This window comes from Pezoporus flaviventris, unplaced genomic scaffold, assembly GCF_033815535.1.
Source record: "Pezoporus flaviventris isolate CSIRO_AGI_PZ_B2104156 unplaced genomic scaffold, CSIRO_AGI_Pfla_v1 ptg000013l, whole genome shotgun sequence".
NCBI classification, from domain to species: domain Eukaryota; kingdom Metazoa; phylum Chordata; class Aves; order Psittaciformes; family Psittacidae; genus Pezoporus; species Pezoporus flaviventris.
This window is the reverse complement of record NW_026892561.1, coordinates 30,480,069-30,493,254: the sequence shown is the minus strand read 5'-3', so window position 1 is coordinate 30,493,254 and position 13,186 is coordinate 30,480,069. Positions and strand designations below refer to the sequence as shown.

At 41.5% G+C, this 13,186-nt stretch overlaps 1 protein-coding gene across 6 annotated transcripts in view; it reads right to left on the bottom strand.

Annotated features, from left to right (window-relative positions):
• Positions 1 to 13,186, bottom strand: part of MECOM (MDS1 and EVI1 complex locus) — a 342,326-nt gene that overhangs the window by 183,952 nt on the left and 145,188 nt on the right. For all 6 annotated transcript variants that reach the window (XM_061452588.1, XM_061452589.1, XM_061452590.1 and 3 more), the window contains exon 2: positions 6,646 to 6,995. In XM_061452588.1, coding sequence (XP_061308572.1) covers positions 6,646 to 6,995 — 350 coding nt within the window. The remainder of the gene's footprint in view (positions 1 to 6,645; positions 6,996 to 13,186) is intronic.

The window sequence follows — 13,186 nt, the reverse complement described above, 5'->3', positions numbered from 1 at the left end:
AAATCTACCTGGGCAAATAACAATCACCTCACATTTTGAAGAATACAAATTCCTGAAACATCCCCCAAGTTCTGCTCTGAAGAAGGTATAAAATTTCCTTTTCCTCTTCTAGTTCTAAGTCCACTTGACCCTTATGGTTTCACTCTGCTTCCCTCAGGAGTTAATGCTCCTTCTGATTAAATTAAAACCTCAATGGTTGTGTGGGGAATACACACACAGACCTACAGAGAGGTTCTGTGGCTTTAGAACCATACCATGAAATGGTGGAGCATCCACTGTGGGTGGAGAAATAATCAATTCCACACAAACCACTTCAGGTTTAATTGAGACAATGTTTTATGTGAGATTTCACAGCTATGCCGTGCCAGCACCCACTCAGCCTCCTGTAAAATCTCTTCCTGACACTGCTGCCACAGTGACTTTGGTTGGCTGCATGACTTCGTAGCCCCTTGAACAGCAGTCCTGGTGCTACAACTGGCTTAGGACGGGGGGGGTGGCACTTCTTTTCTGGCAGCTGCTACAGCCTCTCACTACTTTGTGCAATACAGTTTTGAATATTTTCTGAGAAGAGCTCCATTAGAGAAGGGAGGGGAGCTCGGCAGATCTTGTTTGTACTCCCCTTCCAGTAAGCAGCAGCTTTGCCTGAGCAAGGGAAGGCTGTTGGCTTTGTCAAAAAAAAAACAGAGTATGACATCCCACCAACCTCCCACTGTGCTTAATCATGTTAACTAACAGTCGAGGTAAGGAACAGTAGAAAAAGACAACAGCAGACTACTCTGTTTTGTCCCTGTGTCCTAACTATCTTCCATTCCCATAAAACACCTCAAAGGACCAACAGCCCCTCTTTGCTGTCAATACATTTAATTCAAACTGAATGACAAGTCCACCTGCTCATATCTTGCTACTCAGACCTATTGTTTGCTCATTTGTAATTATAAACTATGCCCTCTGAGCAGGGAGAAAGCTGGTGTTAATGCCCAGGTAGCTGATTGAGGTATACAGCCGACATCACCTCTCAGAGTGATCATGAAGCATCTGTCTGCCTTGCTAGAGGACTCCTATTAGTGCAGTAGCACCTGACAGTCACAACCTCACCATAAGACACAGATGCAAACAACAGAAGAATTCAGACTGGTAACATTAGCAGCACTGTAAGTAATGTCTTTTTTGTACACAACTTTCGAGGAGCTGTCTTAAGCACTGTCGTGCATACTCACCCAAGGCGAGATGTATGGTATGAACTCCATCCTATGTGGCACTGAACACTATGTCCCTTACAGAGGGCTTAATACAGCAGCTAAGCACATGCTTAACTCAAACACCTGGATAATCCTGTTGATGATAAGCCCATGCCTAAGTGCTTTATTGGATCTCAGCCAGAGTACTCTATGACTTGCAGAGCTGATCTCCAAATGGGATAAAACATCACCTATGTATTAAAAAAAAGGTAAGGATGTCACCCCCACCTGCAGCTGCCAGAAGTGGATGGTCTGTTGATCTGAGAACACGCTATCTGCAAACCCACATCGGTGTTGAATTGATCAAAAAGCATCCCCACCCTCCACAAATAATTCCTTTTTAATTCCAAACACAGAATAACCCACATTCTTATTCCTGTGTTTGCTTCAACAGCAATTTTTGCAAAGGTTCCTGGAGTCCCTATACTGCTGAAATCCGTATACAAAGCATAGATAAGGGATCTACATTACACTTTCCAACTTTCCAACCACCTGGTGGAGTGTGGAGTCACTTTGCATGTTAATGCTCTTAAAAATAATTAAAGGAAAGGTCAAGATCTGGTCTGTAAAAGCCAGTGTAGTGTGAGTGTCAAACAACAGCAGAAAATTAAGGGGGTGGGAGGTACTCAACTCTAGGACAAACTCCAAATCCCTAAGAAAAATATTCAGAAGTGATAAAGATTTTGTTTTATCCTTCCTTTTGAAAGTGACAATCTACTGCTCTCTCCCAGAGTGATTTCACCGACTACAGCGAATTATCTCCTTCAGCATTGTTGCTGTTTATTACGAAATAGCTTAATTTCAGTTTCAAGATGTGTGAATCCCATCTAAACTTAGAAAATAATTGGCTGTTAACTACCATTGATTACACTGGAAGTTTTTGGATGCTAAGAGCACGAAAACCAAGCTATCAGCTTAGGTGTTAAAACCCAAATTTGGGAGCATATACACTAGATTCCAGCTCTAAAACCCTATAATTTTACATTTTGTAACATATTAATTTTCATAAAGGTAAATGTACACTTAGAACCCAGAATAAATTTTAGTTAAAAAAAAAAAAAAAACAAAAGATAACCAAAAACTGCATAATTGAAACTCAAAATTGCAACTATTCGGTGTCTGTAAACTAGTGGGAAGCCTGTACTCCAGAACAATTTTTAGGAAGCTGTGCAGCTTTCCCCAAGCTGCATCTCTAACATCAAGAATGTTAGAGAAGTAAAAAAATAACCTCTTAATTTCTATTTAGAAGCAATAGCATCAGCTCAAGCATACTCTACCAAAACTGAGATGTTTTTTAACCTCACTGTCATGACAGGAAAATATACTCTGCTCTATAAACAGATTTTATGCTGCTTTACAAAGCTCTAAAATATTTTTTTACTTCTGCGACAAGTTTGATTTATTAGAGTTTATTGCTCCTATTTTTGCCTTCGTAGTAAAGAAATAAAAGTTTAGCATAAAAAGAGCTGTGAAGAAATTGTCCCCGTGAATAAGACTTTGAGTTTGTTATAACAGCAAGAGACCTGAATTTGAGTATTTGACATACTCTGGAAGATGCTGGTCGAAGATAGGTACATGTGCTTTGGTGACCTATTGAAAGGCTTTCTTTGAAATACTCTCCTAGTTGTTTTTCATAGCAGGGCATGAACCACAATGAAATCACTAAATTTGTGTTCCCTTGCTTTTGTTTGAAAAAAATTACTGCCATCCCTTAAAAGCTTGTTTTCTTTGTTGATTAAGCAGCAGTCAATTTTCCTTTTTCAAACAACCACTGAGCAACAGCCTCCCGACCCCCTTGGATATTCAGGCTGCCGGCAAATACTAAAACCTCAGTGATAAACTGCAAAAAAGCTCGACCTTTCCCCTTGTCCAGTGACCCCCTGTTCGATTCGTACTTTAGCTAACCAATACCTGATTAGATAATGTTCAGCTCTAGAGCCACAAAATGAGATAAAATTCAAATTTACAGCTTTTCACTTAAATTGGTCTACAGCACTCCAATCGTGACCCAAGCACAACTGTATCACAACAAATTCTCTTTGTCCCACAGTGTGTTTTATGGCTGAAGTATATAAATGGATATAATAGACATTGTTTTCTTAAGTCTTGCTCTGACAAAACTCTGTGTCAATGCCATAGAGAGTCTTGCTATAAGGGAACATAGGAACAGGCCACATGAAATTCCTCAACCTCCTGCAGCAAATTTTTCTTTATCATCAACTGCTTGGCTGCAAAATTTAACAGCAGCAGTTCCTCCAGCTTCCACTTGCCTCCCAATCACAACAGGCTAATCCTAGTATCAACTCAGATGTCAGTCACAAAAACTGGAAGTCGGAAGTATCCCACAGCTGGAAATATCCAAAACTATGACAATCTTTTGCAAGGGAATAAGAATGCCTTTTCCATTCAAGTTTGTCTGTAGCTATAAACTCTTCCTTGTTATGTAGGGTTTTAGTTTGAAGTTTTCTAGTTTAAGACTCTAGGCTACCTAGAGCAATCCTAAACAACTGCAGAAAAGGAGCAAATCTTTTACAGCAAAGTCAGTAACATAGGCAGCATCAAAAAACAGCTGAGGAAGATGTTCAGCTTTACTTCCAAAAATATTTTAACATTTATACTATTTTCTTGAAAAGACATTTTTCCTTCATCATCTTTGAGAATAAAACACCATTATACATGCAGTATTTCACCTTAAACTGAGAAAAATGCAGATAAATTTGAAAGACTGATTTTTTTTCAATAACTTAATCATCTCTGAAGCCACAGGGGAGTCTATTTGAGAGAATTACATAAGCACACAAGCATTAGCAATGTTGCAACCCCATTATGTACTTCTCAGAGCAATGCATGTGTGAGGTGAAGAAATAAGTAAGCCAGGACACAGCAAAATGTTTTCTTTGGCCTGTGGGATCGGTGAGCGGTGTGAGCCGGTTGAGACATCCCACTTTTTGAAGCCACCAGACATGGCTGGCTTCTATACAGCCATGAAGTATTCTAGGAATTACACATAATCAAACATAAGAGAATATTGTGACCTTATCTACATCAGTGCAATTCACTCGGCAAGCATAAATGTGGAAAGACTTTAAAACCTCTCTGGCTACAAAGTCACTTAAATCCATGGTCAGTAGCGTACAGAAACTTTAGTTTTATCCTTCCTATATTTCAAATATAAGAATGAAATTTCACTATTATATCAGCAGACTGAATTCCCCATTTGTTAAATGACTTATCGGCACCCAGCAGGACAAATGCCCTGTTTCCCACAAGTGCCCATTCAGGCAGAAAATCTGACAACAGAAAAACTTGAATTCCCGTGACTGTACTTCAACCTCAATAAATGATATCTTTCCCTTGCCATCCCACACTTTCTTTGACATTGCCTGAACCCACATATTAGTAACAGCTTCTTTTTCCCTTTTTAATCCCAAGGCACAAGTCAAAGTGGTAGTTTCCAGAGGAGTGTGATGATGAGCATGTGGGTGGGCACTGTTAAGATCTTCTCCAGCACTACTAGGTGTTCCCCACATCTGTCCTTCAGCCCTAACCTTCACTACGTGCCACTTTACTCATTGAGTAAACTCTGGTAACCAGCATTTCTCTGTCTCCCTTCAGTTATTATATGCACTTAACACACTTGCTTGAAAAATACTGTTTCAAGGTCCCCTGGACACTGCAGGGTACTTCTAGATGAGTGGCCAAATTGCAGAGGGACTTGCCTGTTGATTTTGTATGATTTTGCTCCAAGACTTTTCAATAGCATCTCCCCAGCCATCCCAAATACATAACACTGTTCAGATGGCACAAATCCTGCAGCTTGAAAGGGATTTTATCTGCCAGCTGGGCTTCCAGCACTATCAAGACATGTATTTCTTGTCTGGATTCTGTAGACCCCCAAATCCTAACTATTTTAAGCGGAAAACTACTCTCTAATATTGCAGCATATTATCAAGATCTAAGGGTGTGAAAATCAGGATGAGTTTCCCTCAGATTTACAAGGTTTATCCTCCATCACACCAGCTGAGGATCCAGTCTAAAATACCTTAATTTTGGAATATGCTAAACCTGCATGTACAGCCATGTCTCAGCAGTTTTGCTCCAATTTCTGTTATCAGTATCTGAGCTTAATTGTGGTCAGGTTAAAGGTCAGATTTTATGGTTTCCTGGTGCCTTTTTCAAATAATAAAGATTTCTCACCAGGAACTATATTGCATCAGGGTCTGTTAACGACAGAGTGCTGCCAGGTCTATAATTTCTTCTGACACTATTCTGTCATATAGTCACAGGTCTCCAGAGTTTAAACAGCTGGATGGAAAGTTTAGAATGAACTCACTGAGTATTTATGAACAGTTAAGAGCAAATAAAACCTCTATTTTCCACCGTATCTGAAAAGCTCTGCCCTACAGTGAAACTCCATTTTTCCTGGGAAAATGAAACTCCCATCTCTCCAGAGGTCAGCAGTGCCCCTGGAGAGCTGTGCAAACTCTCCACTTCTCTGCTTATCAGAAACCAAAGGAAACATGCAGATGGAAAGCTGAGATTGCACTCTGTTTCTACAGAACATTGTTAAAACTATGAATAAACCCACGCAAGAGCATTTGTTATACCATAACACAACTGGCAACCTGCACCACTTGGGGTCTAAAGCCCTTACCATGGACCTGCATCTCGGCCAGCTCCTCAGTGAAACCACAACAAGGAAAACATGTTAGCCCTGAAGACAGGAAAAGCAAGAGACAACTGCAGTAGTCACCAAAGTAGGCCTTCCTTCCTTCAGGAAAAGCAAGATTTCTCAGAGCACCTGACAAAGTGACATGAGCCACATCATCCCCATATCCAAGCATACTTCAAATGAACGGCAAAATTCCCATTAAATTAAATGGAAGCAGGATCAAATCCCCAGCTTTCAAAGTTCCCAAGTAGCACAAGGTTCTGCAATAGTGATTTTAGCTGCACAGCACTACATTTTAGGGCTACTGCAATCACTGTTGACAGAAAGTGGCGACTAAACAACCCTGAAAGCAGCATCCAGTTTCTTTTCAAACAGTGCAGTGTCATTCACAAATCCCTCACTCACAAACATACTGCGGGACCGTCCAAGAGCAGACTAAAAATGGTACAGAAATGTTCCAACAACACAACTTATTCCTCTTTTTTTCACAAAAGAGGCATCACCTGCCAATACCCAGACACATTTCATGCATGAAGAGCAACAATAAATCCTGCCTTTTTTCCTCATTTTATACTTGTTTCCACCCAGAAAGATGTGAGAGGCCAAAAAGCAGTCTTCATGCATACAAATATTCCCCTACTGCTGCAGGATAGAACTCAAATTCTGCAAATAGTTCTGTGTTTATAGACACGCAAGAGAGTTCAACAGACCGAAAGAATGTACACAGTATCTTACCTCCCAACCGTAACTGGGATCTTTAAGGTGTGTCCGCTGCTCTCCTACAAAAGGGCCAAATTTTTCCCCTGCTTCAATCTTCCTTTTAGTCCATATCCCTAATCCTGCTCCAGGAATGTTGGATTCTCGGAGCTCAAACTCTGAAGGAATGGGAATGTCATCAGGAATATATATTGGAGCCTTGTAAGGAGAGCTCTCCTTTGGCGTGAAAGCTTCACTGGAGGTCGCTGGAGAAGATGGCTCTTGAATGCTGACGGATGTTGGACACTGGACATTTGGAGCCTCTCCATCAGCTTCTGGCACTTCCTCCAAAGGAAGTTCAGGAAAGCTTTCATACAAACATTCATCACCTGTAAAATAAAGCCAAACAGTAGGATTTGAAATATCCTGACAGATTTTGCATATGAAACCCTTTCAGCCTGCACATAAAAAATGAAGAAGACAGTTTGGAAGACAGGCAGTACCTTCATCAATCACTGCTCCTATAGCGGAGCCTCACCCTGGAAGGAGCTGAGCCTTTTCCTTATTGTAGGCCTGGGGGTACACAGTGCTTCTCAATATACCCGACATCAAAAGTGGTTTCCATCACTGAACACAAGCAAGGGAATTACATACAGATGTATATGCAGGCACACCCTATTGTCCAATCTGGTCCGGATATAGCGCTTTGCATTGCATACGCTTTGAAATTACAACTGAAAGCCTGCATTATACATTACAACTGAAATCTAAGTGAAGTGAAAAGCAGGAAAGCTTTACTGGTTTTTCAGAGAGACAGATTGAACCTAAAATAGCCAAAATTAAGTTTGATGGTCGCCAATTAGTCTTAGAGGAAAGGATCCAGCCTACCACACAACTCTTGGAAAGAACTTCAGCTGATGTAAATCAGCATCTTACCACTGACCTCCGAGAAACGCAATGGTCTAAAATAAGTTCAGGATCCAAACAGCACCTTACAGAGAACATGAACATTCTCCTCTTACAGTTGCAAAAAAACCCTGGGACAGATCCAAAACACATTAGAAAAAACTTCATCACTGGGGCTTAGAAGGCAAAAAAAAAAAAAAAAGATGCAAAACATCACTAGTTTTGACAGCTCAAAATGTAAGGCTGATTGTAAATTCCTTTCAGTCAAAAAAGGCCAAGTGACTTCAGCAGGGGCTTTAACTGCACAAGCAATACAGCACTCAACTCAAAAATACATGCAAAAGGAGCAAAAAGACAAACTAACCAAACGTCTTCTTGATTATTTACATTTATTTAACTTTATTAATGTTACTGTACTTTTCCTACACATCAGAATTCATTTCACTTAATTCTAACCTAATAAGAGGCAAGAATACTATTCTCCAAGGAATTCAGTTGAGAGATTGAATATTTAAGATCTGCTCATGAGGATATTTGCATAATACAGTTGGCCCAGAAATCCAAGTGTTAGGCTGGGCTTGGCATTCAGAATTACTACATTTTGGTGAAGAAATAGGAAACTTTAAAGTGTCCTTTCAATTTTTTGCTCATACAAGAAACTATCCATGGTAGATTAGCACTGTATGCCTTTTCCACTGGAAACTGGTCATAGCCCATTGTCTCTCACATCTTTGTTACATATTATCTCACATTTTTATATCTGTGCTTTCATGCTTCTAGTACTAAGACAAACACTGGGACATAACAAATCATTTGAATAGATTGCTCCCATCACATGACTGGCAAATTGGATTCTTCATCTGTGAGCAATTTATTCACAGCCATGAACTGTTTTTCTTTCTTTTATGTGGCACTGGCTATGACCTCATACATGTCACAAAAAAGTTCAGCTACCCATTCGCTTGGCCTCTGGTTTGGCAGACTCCCCCTGCACTTAACAATCGAACCTAATATTGATGAATTTGTCACTTTTCTAATACCTGACACTGAGTAGCAGAGTATCTTGACTGGCTCTACCATTTAGCTGAGAAGGACACACAGAGGGATTTTCCAGTGATTGTGCTTCAGAAATTCTGCTTGTCACAGCTCAGTGGTGCTGATTTTGGCGAAAGTGCTGAAGGGTTCATGAAATCACTAGTGCAGAGAGCTTGCTCTGTGCCTAGCACCTGTGAGCCCGTGTCTGTACTTTCTTGGCCACAGCAAAACTCGGCATAGACTGCAAGCGACAGAAAATACATGACAAGGGTAGAGACAGAGGTCCACCTGGATGCTGCCATTCACTTTGCCCTGCACTGAGACAACCACTTTACCAGCCATCTCTGTTACATTGTGGCATTGCTGCTGCCCCAGACACGGCTCCACTCCAGTGTGGTGGAGGGAGTGGGAGAGGTTGGTCTGCGCATCCCCAAAACCCCAATGCACTCCCTGACTTTATAGGCCAGCAGCAATGCTGCATCCACCCAGGGCAAGCTTGCTCCCATTCAGATGTCTTCCCCCAGCTGTTTAGATTGCAGTCCTGCCTAAAAGACTTCAGCTGGTTCTGAAGCAGGAGAGGGGAGAAAAAAGAAAAACCCAAAATCGCAACCTGTGTATACACATGGGGTGCAGGAAGAGAAATGACACAAGGAAAGTGATCTGGATGATAATAAGCACATGGCTCACTGAAGAGGGGGCTTAAAAACTTCAGCATCTCAATCCTACTGATTTTCCATGACAGCTGGGTGCCTGACACTCAAACTCTTTAAAAAGCTCATCTCACAGTCACTGTTGTTGTCCCCGTTCCACCAAGCAGTGCCTCATAAAACTAAGGCTCTCCCTGTGTCCCACGGCTACACTCAGCTCTCCACCAAACACTGAAGCAGCTCACCCAATTGTTTAATTCAACATAAGCAATGACCCCGAAGGGCTACCTTCCTCAGCCCCACTTGCCAGCAGTGCCTGCCCACGAGCCAGCACAAGCTGAGCCTTAAACATTAAAGCAAGCATAGCTTTACAGATGTTTCTTCTCCCCGAGGGACAGTCCAGTTCAGTTTCTCTCTGGCAGACTCAAAGGCCTTGGTTATACTTATCTCAGTCATCCTGGCTACACTCGGTTTTAGCCATATAGGGTCAAACCTGCAGCTGATAAATTGGCTTCTGGAAGCCTGGCAGGGAGACAAGTCCATTTGCTGGGTCTATTGTGCCTCCTTTGATTTCCAGCTGCCACACCCGATGTCGTTGTTAAACACAGATTTTCAGTTTGAAAGCTCTGGAAAATACAATATGTCTATATGCCCCAAAGCCCTAACAGTGTGGGTAAAACAGATTGCTGAAATATTATTCTGCCCAAAATAGCAACATTTTCTAGCAAAAATATATTTTTAAACCTCAAAGTAAACAAGAATTTGAATTACAACTGACCAAGAGATGAGAAGACCATTAAGACATACTTGTGAAATTAATGACAAGAAGGAGCTATATTAAAACCAATGCACGCGAACCAGGGATCTGGTCTTCATTTTCAAAGGGTGTGGGACTATTCCCCTTAAAATTTACACCTACATGGATCAGAGTGACTTCCAGAAAAACCATGAGATACTGATTGATAGAAAATCTGTGTAACGTCAGAGTTAGATCCAGGGCTGTGCTGATAAGCATCTTTTTCCCTGTAACTGCATAGCATTCACACAGAGAACACTGCAGTTTTGAAATTCAAGATGGCTTCTTTAAAGTCCAACAATTATCCCCACTAGAAATGGAATGAAATTAAAATTGAGGCCCCTGATAAGGAAACAGATGAGATTAGGTAACGTGGAAGCTTGAATATTAGCCTCCATAAAATTCTTCACCACTATTCCATAATAAAAACATGAGCAAGCTACAAAGGAAACCCAGGAGGAAAGGTTAATTGCTACTAAAATACCAGGGTGGACACCTGTGTTTGCACTTTTGACACAACCTTGCACGCCAGCAGGAAAGAGTCCACGTGGCTACATGCTGGGGATGTGCCTGATGAGGTCAGGAGAGTGACACGCCAAAGCTACTGCCATAACTTCAGGCCCTGGGGTCATTTTGAGACCAAGAGGGCTTCTGTGCGTGGCTGGAAGGAGGAGAGGACTTCCTTCCATTTGAATGTTTCTTAGCAGTTCAGAACCCTCTTCCTCTCCAAGAGCAATTAGGTAGGAGACATTAACAACCGAGGGAGGCAGAAGCTGCTGAACACAACCCAAACCACTTTCCACTGGCTGTGATTGCTAGTGAGGCAAAGGCATGCTGTTTTCAAAAGCACACAGGGACACACGTTCAATGAAACCATGCCTTTCTGCAATTGAAATGCCATGCAATGGCATCTCGTGTCAAGGGGATGTGTTACACCTATCAATTTTTCAGGGTGATCTTCAACCCAAAGTTTGCACTAAGTCCTCTAAGGATCAAAGCTGTATCCAGATCTTCAGACCCAAAGCCATCCCTAACAAACAGAAACGCATCCCTACAGACTATCCATTCTTCCTTTCGTCAGGCAATTTGTGCCTGAGGATACACATTCCCAAAGCAACCACTGACTGATAAATCCTTTAGCACAAATCTGGTCCTCTGCTCTTGGAACCATGCATATGTCCACCAGTGACTTGCTCATAAGCTGAATGCCTGATAACTCTGGATGGAAGAGGTAGGCTGGAAGCAAAAGCATCTAGAGAGTCTACTTCAGATGTGTTTATAATGGCATCATCTTCCAAGCAGGATAAAGTAATAGCTGAGATAAACGTGGAGGTGGTTCTTTGCGACGGGAAGATACACACCGATTCATGACTGTAACTTCTCAAAGGTGAGAAAGATTTCCCTTAGCCTCAAAGACTAGACATCAGAAGATCCTAGCTCTGTATGATGGAAGAAGTCCATCCCACGTCAGTAACTTTGAGCAATGCTAGCTATGTTGATATCCTAGCCTTTGGCTAGGATGCATCAATGAAGGCTTTGAGGAAAAGTAGTAGGATCAGGTAAATTAGTCACCTCTCCTGTGTGAGGCAAGGGTGGACCTGAATGTACCACAAAACACTGAAATGGATCCTTGAAAGAGACCAGCAAGCATTTATAATCGTTTGACCTAACATTTCTATTCACTGCTGAAGAAATGAGCACAGAGTATTTGCAGGGATATCTGAATAGGAGACAGGCATTTCCTGTTGCATACTAATGGAATACCTTTATCTGAATTTGTTTGAACAAGTTAGAAAAAAAAGAAAAAAAAAAAAAACAAACCAAAAACCAAAACCTGTTACAGGCAGGGACTGATTGATTACAAATTATACCTACATTGGTCTAGAACACAGGAGATCAGGAAAAGCAAAAATTAAAAGAAAACCATTAGATTCAAAAGGAGTATATAGACTGTGGTGAACTAAATGGGAGCCACCTGACAGCCCCACACAAGGTAGGCGTGGCTCAGAGTGGGTCACCTTTATGTTCTCTAGAGAAGCAGAGAAGGCTCCTTAGCTTTAGAAACACACAGGGATTGGGTTACTATCTCCAGGCACAGAAGGGACTCTAGCCAAGAGCTACATTACTCCACTTGAACATTTTATCAGTTAACATACTTGAAACGGGTTTGTGCCACTCCCTGTTCACAGAACTATTCTGTGGAGCTAGACCTAATGACGATTATTTATTATTATTTGTATTGTAACACAGTCTGGGGCCCCCAGGTAGGACCCCATTGTGAAAAGCATCAGACAAACCTAATCAAATGAGATTAGATTCTAAACAGAATAGAGTTAGTAATTCCCAGATAGGTAAAAATCATAAAACCAGCAGGGGAGAGAGAAACTGTTTTAGAAATAGAAAGTTAAATTGTACAGCAAAAGAGATTACAAACAAGTTTAGAGATAAACATGGCACTTGAAGTAGTTTTGAATCATTACTTCAATTACCAAGAAAAAAATACTTTCACAAACCTTAGTCTTCACATTGCATACTTGTATTACTTGACCCTAACACAAGCATGAGAAAACATAGACAAAGCTATCCTGAACACACTCCAAAAGCCCAACCATGCAAACCATGCTCATGGACTACAAAATGAGAGTAAGGGAGACCAAAGCACCCGCACAGCGGCCCCAAAGGCCAGATTCTGATTTCTCTTACATGACTGTTAAATCCGAAGTAATTACTTTAGACTTTCACCAAGGAAAAAATGAGATCAGCCCTGGAATTGGCCAAAGTTGCTCAAATTTCTTCGGATTGACACTAATGTTACAAAATGAGAGGGAAATGTGTTGCCCAGATTTCAACTTTCCCTTCGTGCTGGTGACACTACAGATTGCAGAGGGCATTCATACAGCGAGCTCAGCAAAGCCTCCCTGTACTGCAGTGCTGAGGAGCACTGAGCAAAGTTATGCAGTGTCGGCAGAAGAGGGAGTTGTAGGAAAAGCTGCACAAAGGCAGGAGAAAAAGGCAATCCAAGGCAGCCTGAGCACAGCACACTTTGGGGCTGAAGTACAGAAATCACCAACTTCTCACGGTGCTGCACTGAAGGCTGCAGTATCTACATGGAATGGAAAAGGACCTCAGTTTGGATCACTGCCGGAGTACCCCACACAAAGGACTTAGGTCTCCTAGTAGCTTCTGTCTGTGCCCC